The 14,546-nt window shown below is 37.6% G+C and overlaps 1 protein-coding gene across 2 annotated transcripts in view; it reads right to left on the bottom strand.

Annotated features, from left to right (window-relative positions):
- The window catches only part of LOC136252494 (protein NLRC3-like), a 70,386-nt gene that overhangs the window by 54,638 nt on the left and 1,202 nt on the right, over positions 1-14,546 (bottom strand). For both annotated transcript variants that reach the window (XM_066044931.1, XM_066044932.1), the window contains exon 3: positions 8,614-8,646. In XM_066044931.1, coding sequence (XP_065901003.1) covers positions 8,614-8,646 — 33 coding nt within the window. The remainder of the gene's footprint in view (positions 1-8,613; positions 8,647-14,546) is intronic.

Genomic DNA, 14,546 nt, shown 5'->3' with positions numbered 1-14,546 from the left:
GAACCCTTAGAAACTTAGACTTTTTCTTAATAAGTGAGCTGAACCCAGAATGGCTGCCTTCAACAATGGACCAAGTTTGTGTTTCCCTGGTAACTCATCTAGATGTTTTTGTAAATTCTGTGTAAATGAGCCTGTTACTCCAATAACAATAGGAAGAAACTTGATTGTTCGGAGGCTCCAAATTCGCTGCAATTCCAAACAAAGATCTTGGTACTTTCGGATCTTCTCACGCTCCTTCTCCACAATGTTAAAGTCAGCTGGAATCGACACGTCTAATAACATTGCAGAACGCTAACACAATTATGGACAATGATGTCAGGTCTATGGGCAGAAATGACACGGTCAGTTCTAATGTCGAGATTCCACAGTACCTTAACACCATTATTCTGTACTACTGGCAGTGGATTGTAAAGCCAGGGCTTTTCACATGTGGGGATTCCATAACATTCACAAATGTGTTTGTGGATCAGCGAGGCAACAGAATTGTGTTGTTTCAAATACTCTGTCGCTGCTAAAGCAGGACATGCACTTAACAGATGATAGTTTCATCAGAGGAATGACACAGCCTGCATGTATGATCTTCAGCATAATTCAACACTTTAGCATTGTAAGCTTTGGTACGAATAGCTTGGTCTTGAGCATATGTTATGAAGGCCTCCGTTTCCAATTTCAAATGTGTTAATCTCAACCACTCGTATGCACAATCAACCCTTGTCACAGACTCAATTTGAAAAGGGAACCGATCATGCAAAGGTTTCTGCTTTCACGTTGACAAACACGACTGTAACCACGAAGATTTAAACTCTGACATTGACACAGTAGGCTTTGGAAATAATCCACACTTTTGTAAAGCAAAGATCAATGGCTCAGCACGTTTGTTTCTCCAAACATAATGGGCTAGTGATTGGGCCTCAACAGCAACCATCTGCTTAACATTGAGAAGACCACGACCTCCTACTTTCCTAGGAAGATATAATCAATGTATATCAGCCTTAGAATGCAAACCTTTATGGATAGTTAACAACTTTCTTGACCTGTAGTCGATATCATCAAGTTCAAACTGCATCCATTTGATGATGCCTGCCGAATATCTGACTACCAGCAGGGCATATGAATTCAAGGCAATGATTTTGTAGTGACCATTGAGGTGCGATGATAACACACCACAAAACTGAGATTGATATTCTGACAAAACAATTTGCTTAACTTTAGCATCATCAAACAAAAAATCTTGTAAGATTCCCAGATACTTGTATCCGTCTGAAATATTCAAATTAGGTATAGTTCCAACATTAATCAATGAATACCCCTCTGATGACACTACTTTTCCTTTCTTTACAACAAGCTTAGCACTCCTAGTCACATTGATCGTCATGCCAATATCACTGCTAAACAGAGATACAGTGGAAATAAGTGGATATACAGTGAAAATTATTATTAATATTATTATTACTAAGATCGCGTCACATACAACCAAGTACATACACCAACGTTGCAACCTACCCATTGGGCAAGTATAAATAGTGCCATAGGCAGCACTCAGAGCAGTGTGTGTGTACCGGTGGAAATGATACATATGCATACGTACACAGGCAAGGGAGTTTAACTGGCATCAGAAAACCACAATACTAAAACACAACCTACACGAAAACCAAGTTAAGTTAGCTATATTGAAAGTAGCTATATATTGTAGGTGTGACGTGTCTCTGAAGATGACTCAGCCATGAAGTGAGGCTATGTAGAACAAGGGATATGGTGAAGGCACAATTTGCAATCAAGCCAATATGCTACAACAGACTCTGTTGCAACTAGAGGCCACAGGTGATGTGCCAGTATATCAGCGGTGTGGCATTGGCACAGTGATCACAGTCTATAATATTATGAATACAGCCATGCACAACATACAGGAGATAGTTACACATTGTTGTATATGCAGCACTGCATTGGCTTCTTGTTTAGCTATTACAGACTCACAGTAGAGTAGCCCCGTTAAGCCCAGTGGAAAATAATTACAGCCGCTAGCAAGCCGGCCAGATGAAGGATGAAAATGTATAATACAACTACCAGTACAAGTACTACATTACTCATTACCTTGTTGTTCCAGCTGGTTGTTTACAAGCTATCAGCTGGTATCCCAACTGGTCATCAGCTGGTTGTTCACTGCATGACGCCTGGAGCGCATATCCTGCATACAAAATACACAGTTACAAACATTTAAACATACTTGTAATGTTGTTGTTTACGTGTAAGGTGGCCTCTGGCTCTGTTGTAGTAACTCCGCTGATGTTTACTAATCTTCTCCTTCGAGCAATCTGTAATTAAACAAGGGTGTGGTGCTGGGTGTTATATAGAATTACATGGATGGTAAAGTCATTAGCACGAACAGGCGTACTTATTATATGGTTGTGCCTTCATTCACAGGCGAATCTATCCCCGCTTAGTTCATGTCTCTAGGCCTCGTAGTTTTCTCAAACATTATTTATTTATTTATTTATTTATTCATTCATTATTAATGACGTAATTTTAACCGCATTTCGTATTATTCTTAGTACTTGGTTGTATAATAATGTATTTGGTAATATTTTTATTACTTGGTTATGTAATTACTAGGCCCGGGGCAAATACAACCAAGTACAATCACCAACGGGACAACCTATTAATGGAGCATATACAAACAGTGCATGGCCAACACAGTGTGTACAGGTAGAAAAGATGCACAGTAATACAGAGGAATTGACTGGCACATAAACATAAGAGATGCATTGGTATACAATTACAATCAGTGATTATCCGACAATGGAGATGTGAGAATGTGAGATTTCACTTTAAAATGTGAGAATCATCGTATTGAATCTGACGCCTACAAACAGTAAAGCTTAAACATCCAACGAATACTTATTACATTAATTTTATGCAATTTTACACAATTTGTGTTACATAATATGTTTAAATGAGGATGGATTAGAGCACTGGCTGGAGTTTCCAAGAGCAGACCACAGTAAGATTGGGATAAAAGCAGAGTATTTCAACTGTCTGTCACCTACAACTGATGGAGCATTGCTGATGGTGGCAGACTTAGCTACACATAATAATAGCAGTTAATAGCAAACATAACCATGCACATAGTAATTATCAGCCTAAGGGCACATTTTGTGTATGTTGTGTTTGTTCTCTCTATCAGTGTTCAGTACGTGGGATGCAATTTAGCAGTGAATATTAATGTAGTTTTCTCAGGGCCCATATCGGTAATCAGTATGGGCGCTCCTGGCACTAAAAGGCTTCAGGTGGAGAGTTATGCATCATCACACAAACTTACCAGCTGGAAACTGCACCTTCTTCGCACGATGGCCTACCAGGTGAAGCTTTCTCCCATCCCATATACGAGTGAAGGTACCCTAGTTATGCGAGACTAAAGAAACAAGACTATCAAAGTGTTTTAATCAACACAAACTAACCTCCAGCGATTAGTAGCAACTTCCAATCATGCTGTAAACTAAGCAGGCATAGCAACCACTCATCTTCCAATCAAAATAGTTGCTGTCGCCCACTTTCAAACACAAATGAACAGTAGTTCTCTTGTCTAGTGGGTGTCACATGCTAACTGTTTTGATCGGCGTTAAGTAGAATCATCATACGTTTCTATCACCTCCATGAAAACAACTGCCCATTATACAATTGTCTCTTCATACAACATGGATTCTATTCCCAGTGAGTGCAAAACCTTAGGCCTTGTAGTTTTCTCAAACATTATTTATTTATTATTTGTTCATTCATTATTCATTATCAGTGACGTAATTTTAACCGCATTATGTAATTGGTCATGTGATGAAAGCCATGTGTCAAAGTTTGCATCCTACGACAGCTGCAGCACTCAGATGGAAGTGATTTGTCACCCTTGCCATCTTATGAGTAGAGAAATGTTGGTTTAAGGGTGAGAACTTGTGTTGTAGCATATTCAGAAGTGGTTTGCCACACTTTCAAACCTGGACCATGGCCACTTTCTCTACAGTGAAACTTACCCCTGTAGATGTTTAATAAACATTGAAAATAGTCTGTAAAATGATGTAATGGCTTTAAAATACTTGTAAGTGTACTTTTCTGTAATACCTGTAGGATTTGCCCGTTCGTTTTAACAATAGTCATAACGTTAGTTGCTGCTGACCCATAATCGAGTTTTACAAATTGGTCTTCATAATGAATTCAGTGGTTGGCTTGGGAGATGAATCACCCGCTGATATGTACATCCACCCCTTGGACCTGTAGCCCTGAGCTTGGGTGTACATATCAGGCAAATCACTCAGGCCCATTATACAACTACACATGATCTAAATATTCTCCATTTACAGTGTTGTGAACATGAAAGGTTGCTATCCAAACTCTCTCTATATACCCCCATAATGTTAATATTTGTAATGTTGATGTTGCTATAATGCTCAACAACCAGTGTTCATAATGATGTGAGAGTGGTGGGTGATATATGCCCATGACATTCTGTATGCCAAGATTATTATCAGATTAGTACAATTTACAACAGTGCACCCAGTTGTGAAACAGTATTTATTTACTGTATTTAATTTATGAATAGTGAACTCATAATACAACATATACACTTACATAATAAATGATGCACTATTGTGCAAAACCTTCGTGGAAATTGAATAAACATATTGATGTACTATTTTCAGATCTGTAGTTTTACCCATAAAATAAAGTAACTATCATATTGCATTACTCTGTGTCCACAGCCTTAAGCTGTCACGTGTGCAACTACCAGGCCACCTTATCACGTGACATGACCGTGTGTTGGAAAATGTGCAAATCTTGGTTATTTATCTGGTGGATAAGCTTCATTCATTAACTTCAAGAGGGCTTCATTACTTCGGTGTGGCTAGGCATTACTCATGCAGTGGATTAGTAACTTTGGTGCTTGTAGTAATAAAATTACTTAATCTATATCTTCTATCTATATATATAAAGCTGAAAAGCTGTCTGTCTGTCTGTTTGTCTGACGGTCACGCTGCTTACTCACCAGACTTGGCGCGAATCGACATAGTCTGTGCTGATAATGAAGCGCTCATCATCCGCCTACTGTAAGTAGGCATTCCAGCCCAATTTTTAAATTTTGGAAAAATGGGCTTTTTATATGCTCAATAGATAGAGTATTGATTGCTGATCTCAGAAATATATAGTTTGTTGGGCTGGAATTAGCTACTTTGGCATGCATAGTGCTTAAAAACTGAAAAAAGGTACATTTTTTCTCCGGGGCTCCCCATACATTTAAAGGGAAAAATGGCACAATTAAATCAGGAAGCCATCTAGCAATCTGGACTATCTTGAAACTGCAGTTGCTTCTAGCTGCAAGTTTGTACATGTAATGAGAGTTACTTCAGATTGTATCAGATCTCAGCGATCTTTGTATGCTTTGTGGTGAGCAAATATGTTTCACCTACTGCACACTTCTTCAATACAATGGTGCATGCCTATAGGCAAGAGGCTATGTCAAGTAAGCAAAAACATCAAGTTAACAACTTATAAAGGTAAACAACTAAAGTGGAGGTGTCCCAATGATGCAACAGTACCTAAGGTGGAGTTGCGGTTTTAATTATGGCATTGTTATGCCGACTTTGAAGTGGTTTATACTTTTGAGATGACGACACAGCCATCAGAAAATTGCTCTGGAGCTGAAAATCGCTAACCAGAGCGAAGTAACTACGCACTTTAAAGTAAGCACCAGTGACTACCTTCCACCCGACAGTACGTTTTTTAAAGTTTTAAAGTATTCTACATACATTACAAGGCTTGAAAAGATTACAAAACAACACAAAACTTACTTATATGTAACGCGCACGATAAAACTAAGATTGTCATGATGATCAGCGTGTGGACAAACCCCACAGCGATTTTCATCCTCATTGGAGCTCGGACGACGGAGCAATCCCAAGTTAAACACGAGTTGTTATTTTGTGCCAGGGTTCTATTGGGGAATATACGGAGAATTTTTTTATTTAAAAATCTCGGATACTGGAATGCCTACTGTAAGATTGTTCACGCGTGCTTCCGTTCGGTCTCTACAGCGCGTAGAAGGCCAAGGTGTAGAGAAAACTTGAGCAACATTCCTTTGAAAACCACAGCACATACTGTTCAAGTGGTAGAACGCCTGACTAGCGTGTAAGAGGTCGTGGGTTCAAATCCACGTGTTGACAGATTTTTTTCTTTCTACTCAGTACCTTTTTGTGAACACCTTTTTAAAACACGACTTTTAGCTCATCATATCTTGGCATGCAAAGCACGTATCGAGGAGGGACTTTAGCGAAATTAAACGCCCATCATCTGGCAACTCGAGTGTTGTTGTAGCAAATCAATACGTGCTTTTGTTCGCTCTTTATAGGGCGATGAAGGCACTGGTGTAGGGAAGGATCACTGAAAAGTTGAGCTACATTCCTGTCAAAACCACTGATAAACAACTGTGGCGATTTGTGCACCTCCCTTAACCCCAAGTTATTATAACCAGCCAGGGGTTCAATCCCCGCCTAGGTCATAACATTTTTTTTTCACTTTTGGGACCTTTTTGATGCACCTTTTTGCTCTATCTGTTCCATGCAAGTCTTCATCTACAAACTCTTATGACCAGTTTTTCAGCACTGGCACTGAATTACCTCTCATAATAGGGACTCTTATAGCACTTTTGGGACAGGGCAGACAAATTGCCAACATATTTGTCCATCTGTGTGTTGGTCCAGTGTGTTGTATTAGAGTAGGTAAAAGCTTCTTTCACCAGTATCCAGAATATCTACATCTTTGTTTTAAGCACATAGGTGTGCACTGACATGAAAAACTGTTTGTTCAGACTTACCTCAATACTGCTGTAGTAATAGGCAGCTTGCATGACTGAACAAATACTACTGTGCATCTGAAAAATGATAATACTGGAACCATGCAGATCCATAGTTTACACCGAGGAACTGCATCTGATCTGGCACAACTGTTTCACTATCCTGCTTACATGCTTTCACTCTAAAGATTCATACATTACCTTATTGGTCAATTACACTGCAGGTGTTTCAAAACTGGGTTTTTGTATGGCAAGAGGTATATGTGTCACTGCAACATCAGAACTGAAAGTGCATAGGACAAGTTCTGAACTTTTGCTTGCCATGCAGTAACTATAACTGCAAATTGTGTTGACTTTAAATTATGCTCAAGTTCATTTCTCTTTGTGACAGTTGGTAAGGTAAACATCAAAATGTAGAAACTGAAACTGTACCATGTGTACACAACCTGTATGTAATGTAGGGTATACTGTATGCAATTGCCTTAGCTCGCATGCAGTTTAACTAATTAGCTAGCCTTGCATGCATGCTTCACTATAAATTATTATGTACTGCATAAGGATCATGTACTTTAAAGCACTATCGACATACACACTACACAGCAAATATAGGACACTAATATTTATGCTTGGTTCCCAATATATTAATTATTGTTGCATTAGTTCTCATGTAAAGCAGCAAAGGTTTCGTTTGTTCTATACAGCACGTTGAAGTCACTGGTAGGGAAGATGCACTGAATAATTAAACTACATTCCTGTCAAAACCACAAACAATAAACTTTAGTGTTTTGCATCATTAATGACATAAGAAAACCTCATGCTCTTTAAAAAATGTGACATCACCATGTACCCAACATAGCTACATTAGCAGTGCTGGTGTTTAATGCCTAGTCCCTCTTCGTGGCATTAAAATGTTTAATGTGGAGATGGTCCTGCACATAGGGCAGGTACCAATGCTAGTACTATACAACAACAAATATTAGCGAATCTAATATTTGGTGATTTGCTATAAATTGCAGTTGGCAAAAATTTAATTTGGTGAAATACTCACTGAAAAATTGGCAGTGCATGTGAGTGTCGTAAGGACGAAGTGTGCATGCTGTAGTATGTAATCCCTTTTGTGCTGAAATGTTATGGATTCATTTTCTGCATGCATCTAGTCACTTTCATGATCGAACCGGGTTCGGATCTGACTCGCTTTAAAGAATATCCTGGTCTTGTTGTACAGCCCAATTTGTTTCGTGGGCCATGCCCACTTGTCAGGATCATTTGCTGTCTGTAGGCAAACGAAGAGTTCCACCCATTTATCAATGGCTGCACATGAATTTATTTCTGTTGCTATCTGCAAGTTTATGTGGAGCCACACCCACTAATCAAGATTAGTGTACAAGTTCTAGCCTAGCCTGTAAGCCACACCTATTGCATGCGTGAAACCACACTAATTTGTATTTAAGTAGTTAGTTTGTCGAAACCTGTTTCAAAAGCCTTGTCACAAGTTATGAAAATAAATTTAAACTTGGCAGTCTAGTGACGAATCACCAATTCACCATATTTAGTTCACTGCCAAATTTAATTGATATACAGTATTAGACTCGTTACAGTAACTTCATTACTTAGGTAATGCATTGCATTTGTAAGTAAAGTAACTCGAGTTGTATTACTTGGCATAATTTGCAAGACAACTACAGTAACCCTCAGTGCCCCAAGGGTTATTAATTAAAAGTGCATTAAGCAATGAAACTTATATATTTTATATACAATCTTACGCTTACGTATATACATACCTTGACCATCACTGCTGCTATTTAAGGCAACACCTATAAATTGCAGATACAGCATAACTCACTTGTACACAGAGTTGGGGGTACCTAGTTAGTTTTGTAACTAAGTTATGTAATAATGATTATTGCTACTTTTCCATACAGTACTAGTATGTCAATTATCCACATAACTGTACTGTGAGAGTAGTACAGTACATTTTACACAAAATTGGTAAAGTAGAAGTACAGTTATGCAGATACGCAGAATGGTTATGTAAGGAATGTTACAAAGCAACCCCTCTAAGAAACATGAATAATCATGTGTGTGATATATTGCAATTTGCTATAACTAGCCAGACTAATCCTACTAACTGGTCCTACAACTAGAAACAGACACTTACTGATAGTCTGTCTGATCAGTGAAGATCAAAGCTGTTCGGGCATGCAAGATGAATGCTCTGAGAAAGAAGACCAGGAAGTACAATATAATAATCACTTAAAGCACCGCCTATGTTTGTATGTACAAAAAATACAGCACTGTGGGGGGTGGTGGTGGTCAAATACAGCCCACAGCTTTGCTTCGTGCTGAATTATCCTCTCAACATGCCCCCATGTGCAGCATTTTCCATACACACTTGCGGCAGTGCTTTAAATATAAGGTATGCAGCCTAAAAACCAAAGAATGTAGTTGAGTACAAGTAGGAAGGTGCTTTTAATATGGCAACTTCAGTGTTTGCTTAGGGTGTGGCTGGCTAAACCATGAGTAATTAAACACCAAAGGCTGGGTTAAAAACAATCTGTAAAGACTGTCACAGTATGATAACCAGTTATGCTAATTTATCACAATAAATGATCAGGGCCGGATCCCAGAGATTTTGAGTGGTCAGACCATCCATGGACTGAAATGCATGGAGATCATACAGTACTTCTGGACATATTGGGACCAAGAATTTTTGACTACTTTTTGCTGCAATACAGAGGTTTTTCTCTTTTAGAAGTAAAAAAGTATAAATATTTGTCCTTACTATGGAGGTTTTTCTATTGTGTCCTTAATTTGGGGAGTTCGTTACGAGAGACTCCACTATAGTCATGCACAGTACTTTTTTATTTTTGACATTTAAATCAGGTTTCATGTGATACTCAATTGCATGTGGTTAGCACATACAACATGCTAAGCTATGGAGTCTTGGGCATGTTCTCCTAGAGAAATTTATGAAAATAAGTGTTCTGAAATGGCATCTGGAGGCTATTAATACATACAAGGTCTCTTTTCCTTTTTGTTAACATCACAAGGATGTATCTTGCATAATTTTGTTGTGTTACAATACAATTTCACTGGAACTTTTGAAAAGCAAAATTGAAAGGATAACTAACGTGTAATGGCTTGGACCAAGCAATTTAATTAGAATAGTGGCTATATTTTATACCGAATGCTCTATATAGAGTATCGCAATGACTGTTCTATTAGAGTATATTGTGGTGACTACTCTATTAGAGTATCTCAATCTTCAGTTTCCTAATTTAAGTAGCTGAGAAGTGTCCAGCCCTGTAAATGGTTATGGTATATCACTAATAGTTATACCACAAGCACGAGTGCTTTGCCTGATATATACGCATGAACACAGGGCGAGTGCGTATATATCAGGTAAAGCATGAGTGCCCATGGTATAACTAATATGTAGTTGACACTGGAAACAACATAAGAATAACTACAAGGAGTTGCTATGCTAAGAGTTCAAATCTATGTGCAACGACACGAGCATACAGTTTGATTGTGGGTTTATACAGTGAGCAAGGACATTGAAACGCAACTTGATAATGATGGTTTAATGCTGGTATAAGTGCTCCCAGGTATTCACCATAATAATCGTGAGTAAATTATAGCCATTACAGTCGTGCATGAATACCACTTCACCACCAATGGCTCAATCTATTTAGCACAAGACAGTGTGACTTGACTGTTATAAGTGCTTCCAAGTATTTACTATAATAATCGTGAATAGATTGTAATAAAATTAGTCGCGAATAAATACCACTTTGCCTCTAATGGCTCAATTTACTTAGTGTATATACATTATGTAACACTGAGACAGGCGTCTAAAATGTATCAAAACAGAACTCACTTATATATATATATATATATATTAAAACAGCTCCATTTCAGTCAAAGGAACTAACACAATTTGAGAAACTACAAATAAACCTAATCTCACAATCGATCTTAAGATGTGTGACTATATAATGGCACAAAGAGATAGCAAAGAACATCAAAGAAACCTGAGGATTTCTCGGAATGGCATATGCACACTTAACTGTAACATCTTGAATTAACAAGATATATGCACTGCCTTAATGAGATATACACACTATCTCATTAAGGCAGTGCTATATCTCATTAACATTTTGAGCCAGTGCAATATGTGATATATATATGCACTGGCTTTCCTTTGATGTGAGGTGTGAAAGTGGTGGATATACACATGTAAAATATTATAAAGTACAAAAAGAAGTGAAATCCACACAAAAACAGCCAAGCTGTGAAAAAAATGGTGCGGCCTTAAAAAGCCTGGATGAAAAAAGTTGTAAAATCAAAGACGGTGGCCAAAAAATGGTTGCAATGATGTTAATGCTAATAAATTGCCATTATTAAAATTTTTTAGCATTAACATCATTGCAGCCATTTCTTGGCCACCACCTTGATTTCACAACTTTTTAAACCAAAGCAGCTTTTACGTAAGAAGTAAAAGCAAAATGAAGTCTGTATTAAACTTCTGCACAGGTGAACTTTGCTCTGAGGTGGTTTCTTTTTGGTGGACTGAAATACAGGTGTGGCGACTTTTAATTCTCAGGCTTTGTAAACTACCTTCCCTTTGAGGTTTTCAGGCATTTAGCAACGTAATTGAACAAATTACGAAAATTTCATGAATTACAAAATACGAGAATTAGCTAATAATATTATTGTACAACCAAAACTACCCTATTGTAAAATAGTAATACATAGTTGGTTAATTCATAGTAGCATATACTATCTATGGTTAATTCCAGATGAATTAGCTAGCTGCATGGTGCCTGGTTTTTAGAGGTAGCACAACATCAACTTGTTTTCATCCAGGCTTTTTAAGGCCACAACATTTTTTTTCACAGCTTGGCTGTTTTTGTGTGGATTTCACTTCTTTTTGGACTTTATAAGACCCCAAAACCAGCCTATGGCTGACTTTAAGGTTTGTTTTTACTCACATTTCTTCTTTTCTATGTAGATACAATGATGATTATTGAAGACAGACTTATAAATGTATTTCATTGTTTAATATTTGATAATATTATTGTAATACTCTAATAGAGTGCACATTTTTTGAGGACTTCTAATAGAACATACATAGAATGTTCTAGACCAAACTAATACTTCTATTGGTAGATCTACGGAATTACAAATGTTTGATTACAAGCAGATTTCAACTGGAAATTTCATTTATAAAGCAGAAATTAAATGAGGTGATCAGCCAAGGTAGCAGTGGTTCAGTGGTTAAGGATGCAGGTGTTAGGTATGGAGGTCCCTGGTTCAAATTCTGGTAAGTTTTTTTTGACATTTTTTGCACACTTTTTTTACCCCGCGGTGACTGCTCTATTAGAGTATCTCTATCCCGCAATTTTACACTTTGCTTTATAACTTTGTTGCTGTAACTCTATTGCTATTCAAATTATTAAAAGGCACTGCTATGATGATCAGCCTATCTACACACCAATTTTCAAGTTATTTCTATACTCAGTTTACCCTGTAGCCGTGACAGAAGTTTGATTTTTTTTTTTACAAAAATCAATGTTCATAACTCACTGAATATTCCTCAGATTCACAACATGCTTGGTATGTGAATCCACCGTTACACACTCTTCATTTGTGCCAAAGATCGAGGCAATCTAGTTACACATTTACATTTTATAGCAATTTTAGCAAAGCATGCAAAAAGAAATCAAAGCCCTCGTAGCCCCCATACGGCATAAGAAGAAAAAAACGAAGAAATTAAAACGAAACTGTTAACACCCATATCTCGCAAATGGCTGTTGCGAATTTAATCAATTTTGTTGTGTGGCGTACCCTACCTGGAGGACAGCAAAACTGGTGTACTTTGGATAAGGGTCCATGGAGCTATGCATGCATGAAAAGCTGTTTTCTTTCTTCCTGTTAATATACTCACTATGTGGTCACTGGCTTTCTTGGCCACACACAGTAAGTACACAAAAACATTTGGAATTTTCTACTAGAGTAGGGACCATAGCACATCAATAAAAAGTATTGGAAAAAGTTGGAGTAGTCCATGATATTAATCACAGTAAAACAATAAGAACTGCACTTGTTTGTTAACATTTTTTTGTAAATAATTATTATGACTGGTGAACCCACGCATACTGCACCTGAAACGGCTCCACGTGCCCCAGCTATTTCAGTTATCATCTGAAAAGTGAAGTGTCCATTATACTTCATTGTCAGCTATGTTCAACCCATTACATAGCATTTCGGATCAAGAATTATTGATGTGATTACACGCATGTTTTAATTTAATTGCACAAGTGTGTAATGTGGCACCAGATCTGCATGCCAGATAGACTATACACACAAACAATAAATAACATGCAGTGATTATACCACAGGCACAAGTGCTTTGCCTGATATTATTGTGTATCAAGGCATAAACTTCTAAACAACCTTTCTCTCTAAAGTGACACCTTCACTGAGCATCAAGTGGTAACAGTTTTAGTGTGGGTGTACTCACCATCATCTGCTGTGAGGAGGATTCACACCAAAAAAAAGCTGAGAGTTATTCAACCAATAGGGCAAAGGATGCATATATGTTTACATGTAGAAACTGTATTACTACTAAGTAATTGGGAAAAGGAGTTCAATTTTTAGTATCAAGATTAAGATGCTCTAATAAAACAGTCACTATTCTAATAGCAATTTGCCTGATCATAAAGAATGATACCACATCATCAATGAATTCTCTACTATACATGTATATGTACTTCTTGAGCAGTCCAGACTGCTCTACAAAATTACAGCTGGTCAAATGTATACACAAGCAATGATAACTAACAACGATAATGATAACAGCTACAAACATTCACATAAATGCACACGACCACATAGGTTAAGTATCTCTTTAAATTCCAATTCTGTATAAGGTTAGGTAATCCAAACATTGCAGCACATGTTGCTGTCAGACCTTCAGTGCTGGACACTGTAAAGTTGTAACATAACGGAACACACACACTCGCACAAAGCTGTTGGCTACCATGTTAGCACAGTCATGCTTACCAAGTAAACCAACCCAGGGATATCTGTGCATTACTCAGGTGCTGTGAGCCAGTGCAGGAAATCCTTATGGAGCAGGACTAGTAACTCACAGGATATCTCACAAGTGAAGGGGTGTACACGTAAAGCCCCACCTACAATCCCGAACACGCACGTACACTCATGCATGCACGCTACCTGCAATAACAGATAACCATTCTACACAACCATACATGAATGTATGGTGAAGTAAAGTGTACCCCACAACTATGCAGCTTGTAGCTGCTGTGGACTTAGAATTTAAAAAGTTTACTTTGATTCTTTCAATACCTTCCAGGTTTTTCTTGTATACTGTATAGCCTATAGTATGCTTTTATGCAGTTAGCCATGACTGTGCTCAGGTAAATATTGAAAGCCAATTTTATCATAAAGTCTAGTTGTTAATCATACATGTATATTAAGCACATATCATTTCTTTCACACATATTTGTTAAATTTCTTGTACTGTATACCAGGAAAGTTTGGCAAATTTGGTGAGTGAGTGGTGTTTTGCAAAAAATAAAATCCATCAAATCATTAGTCTGTATCAGCTACTAACAAATTCACCCCAAACTTTTTCTCACCAAAGTCCTATAGCTGCAAATTCACCAAGTTGTTTCCTAATATACAG

The sequence above is a fragment of the Dysidea avara genome, chromosome 4 (genome assembly GCF_963678975.1).
Source record: "Dysidea avara chromosome 4, odDysAvar1.4, whole genome shotgun sequence".
NCBI classification, from domain to species: domain Eukaryota; kingdom Metazoa; phylum Porifera; class Demospongiae; order Dictyoceratida; family Dysideidae; genus Dysidea; species Dysidea avara.
The sequence above is the reverse complement of the archived record's forward strand: the minus strand, read 5'-3'. Positions and strand labels throughout refer to the sequence as shown.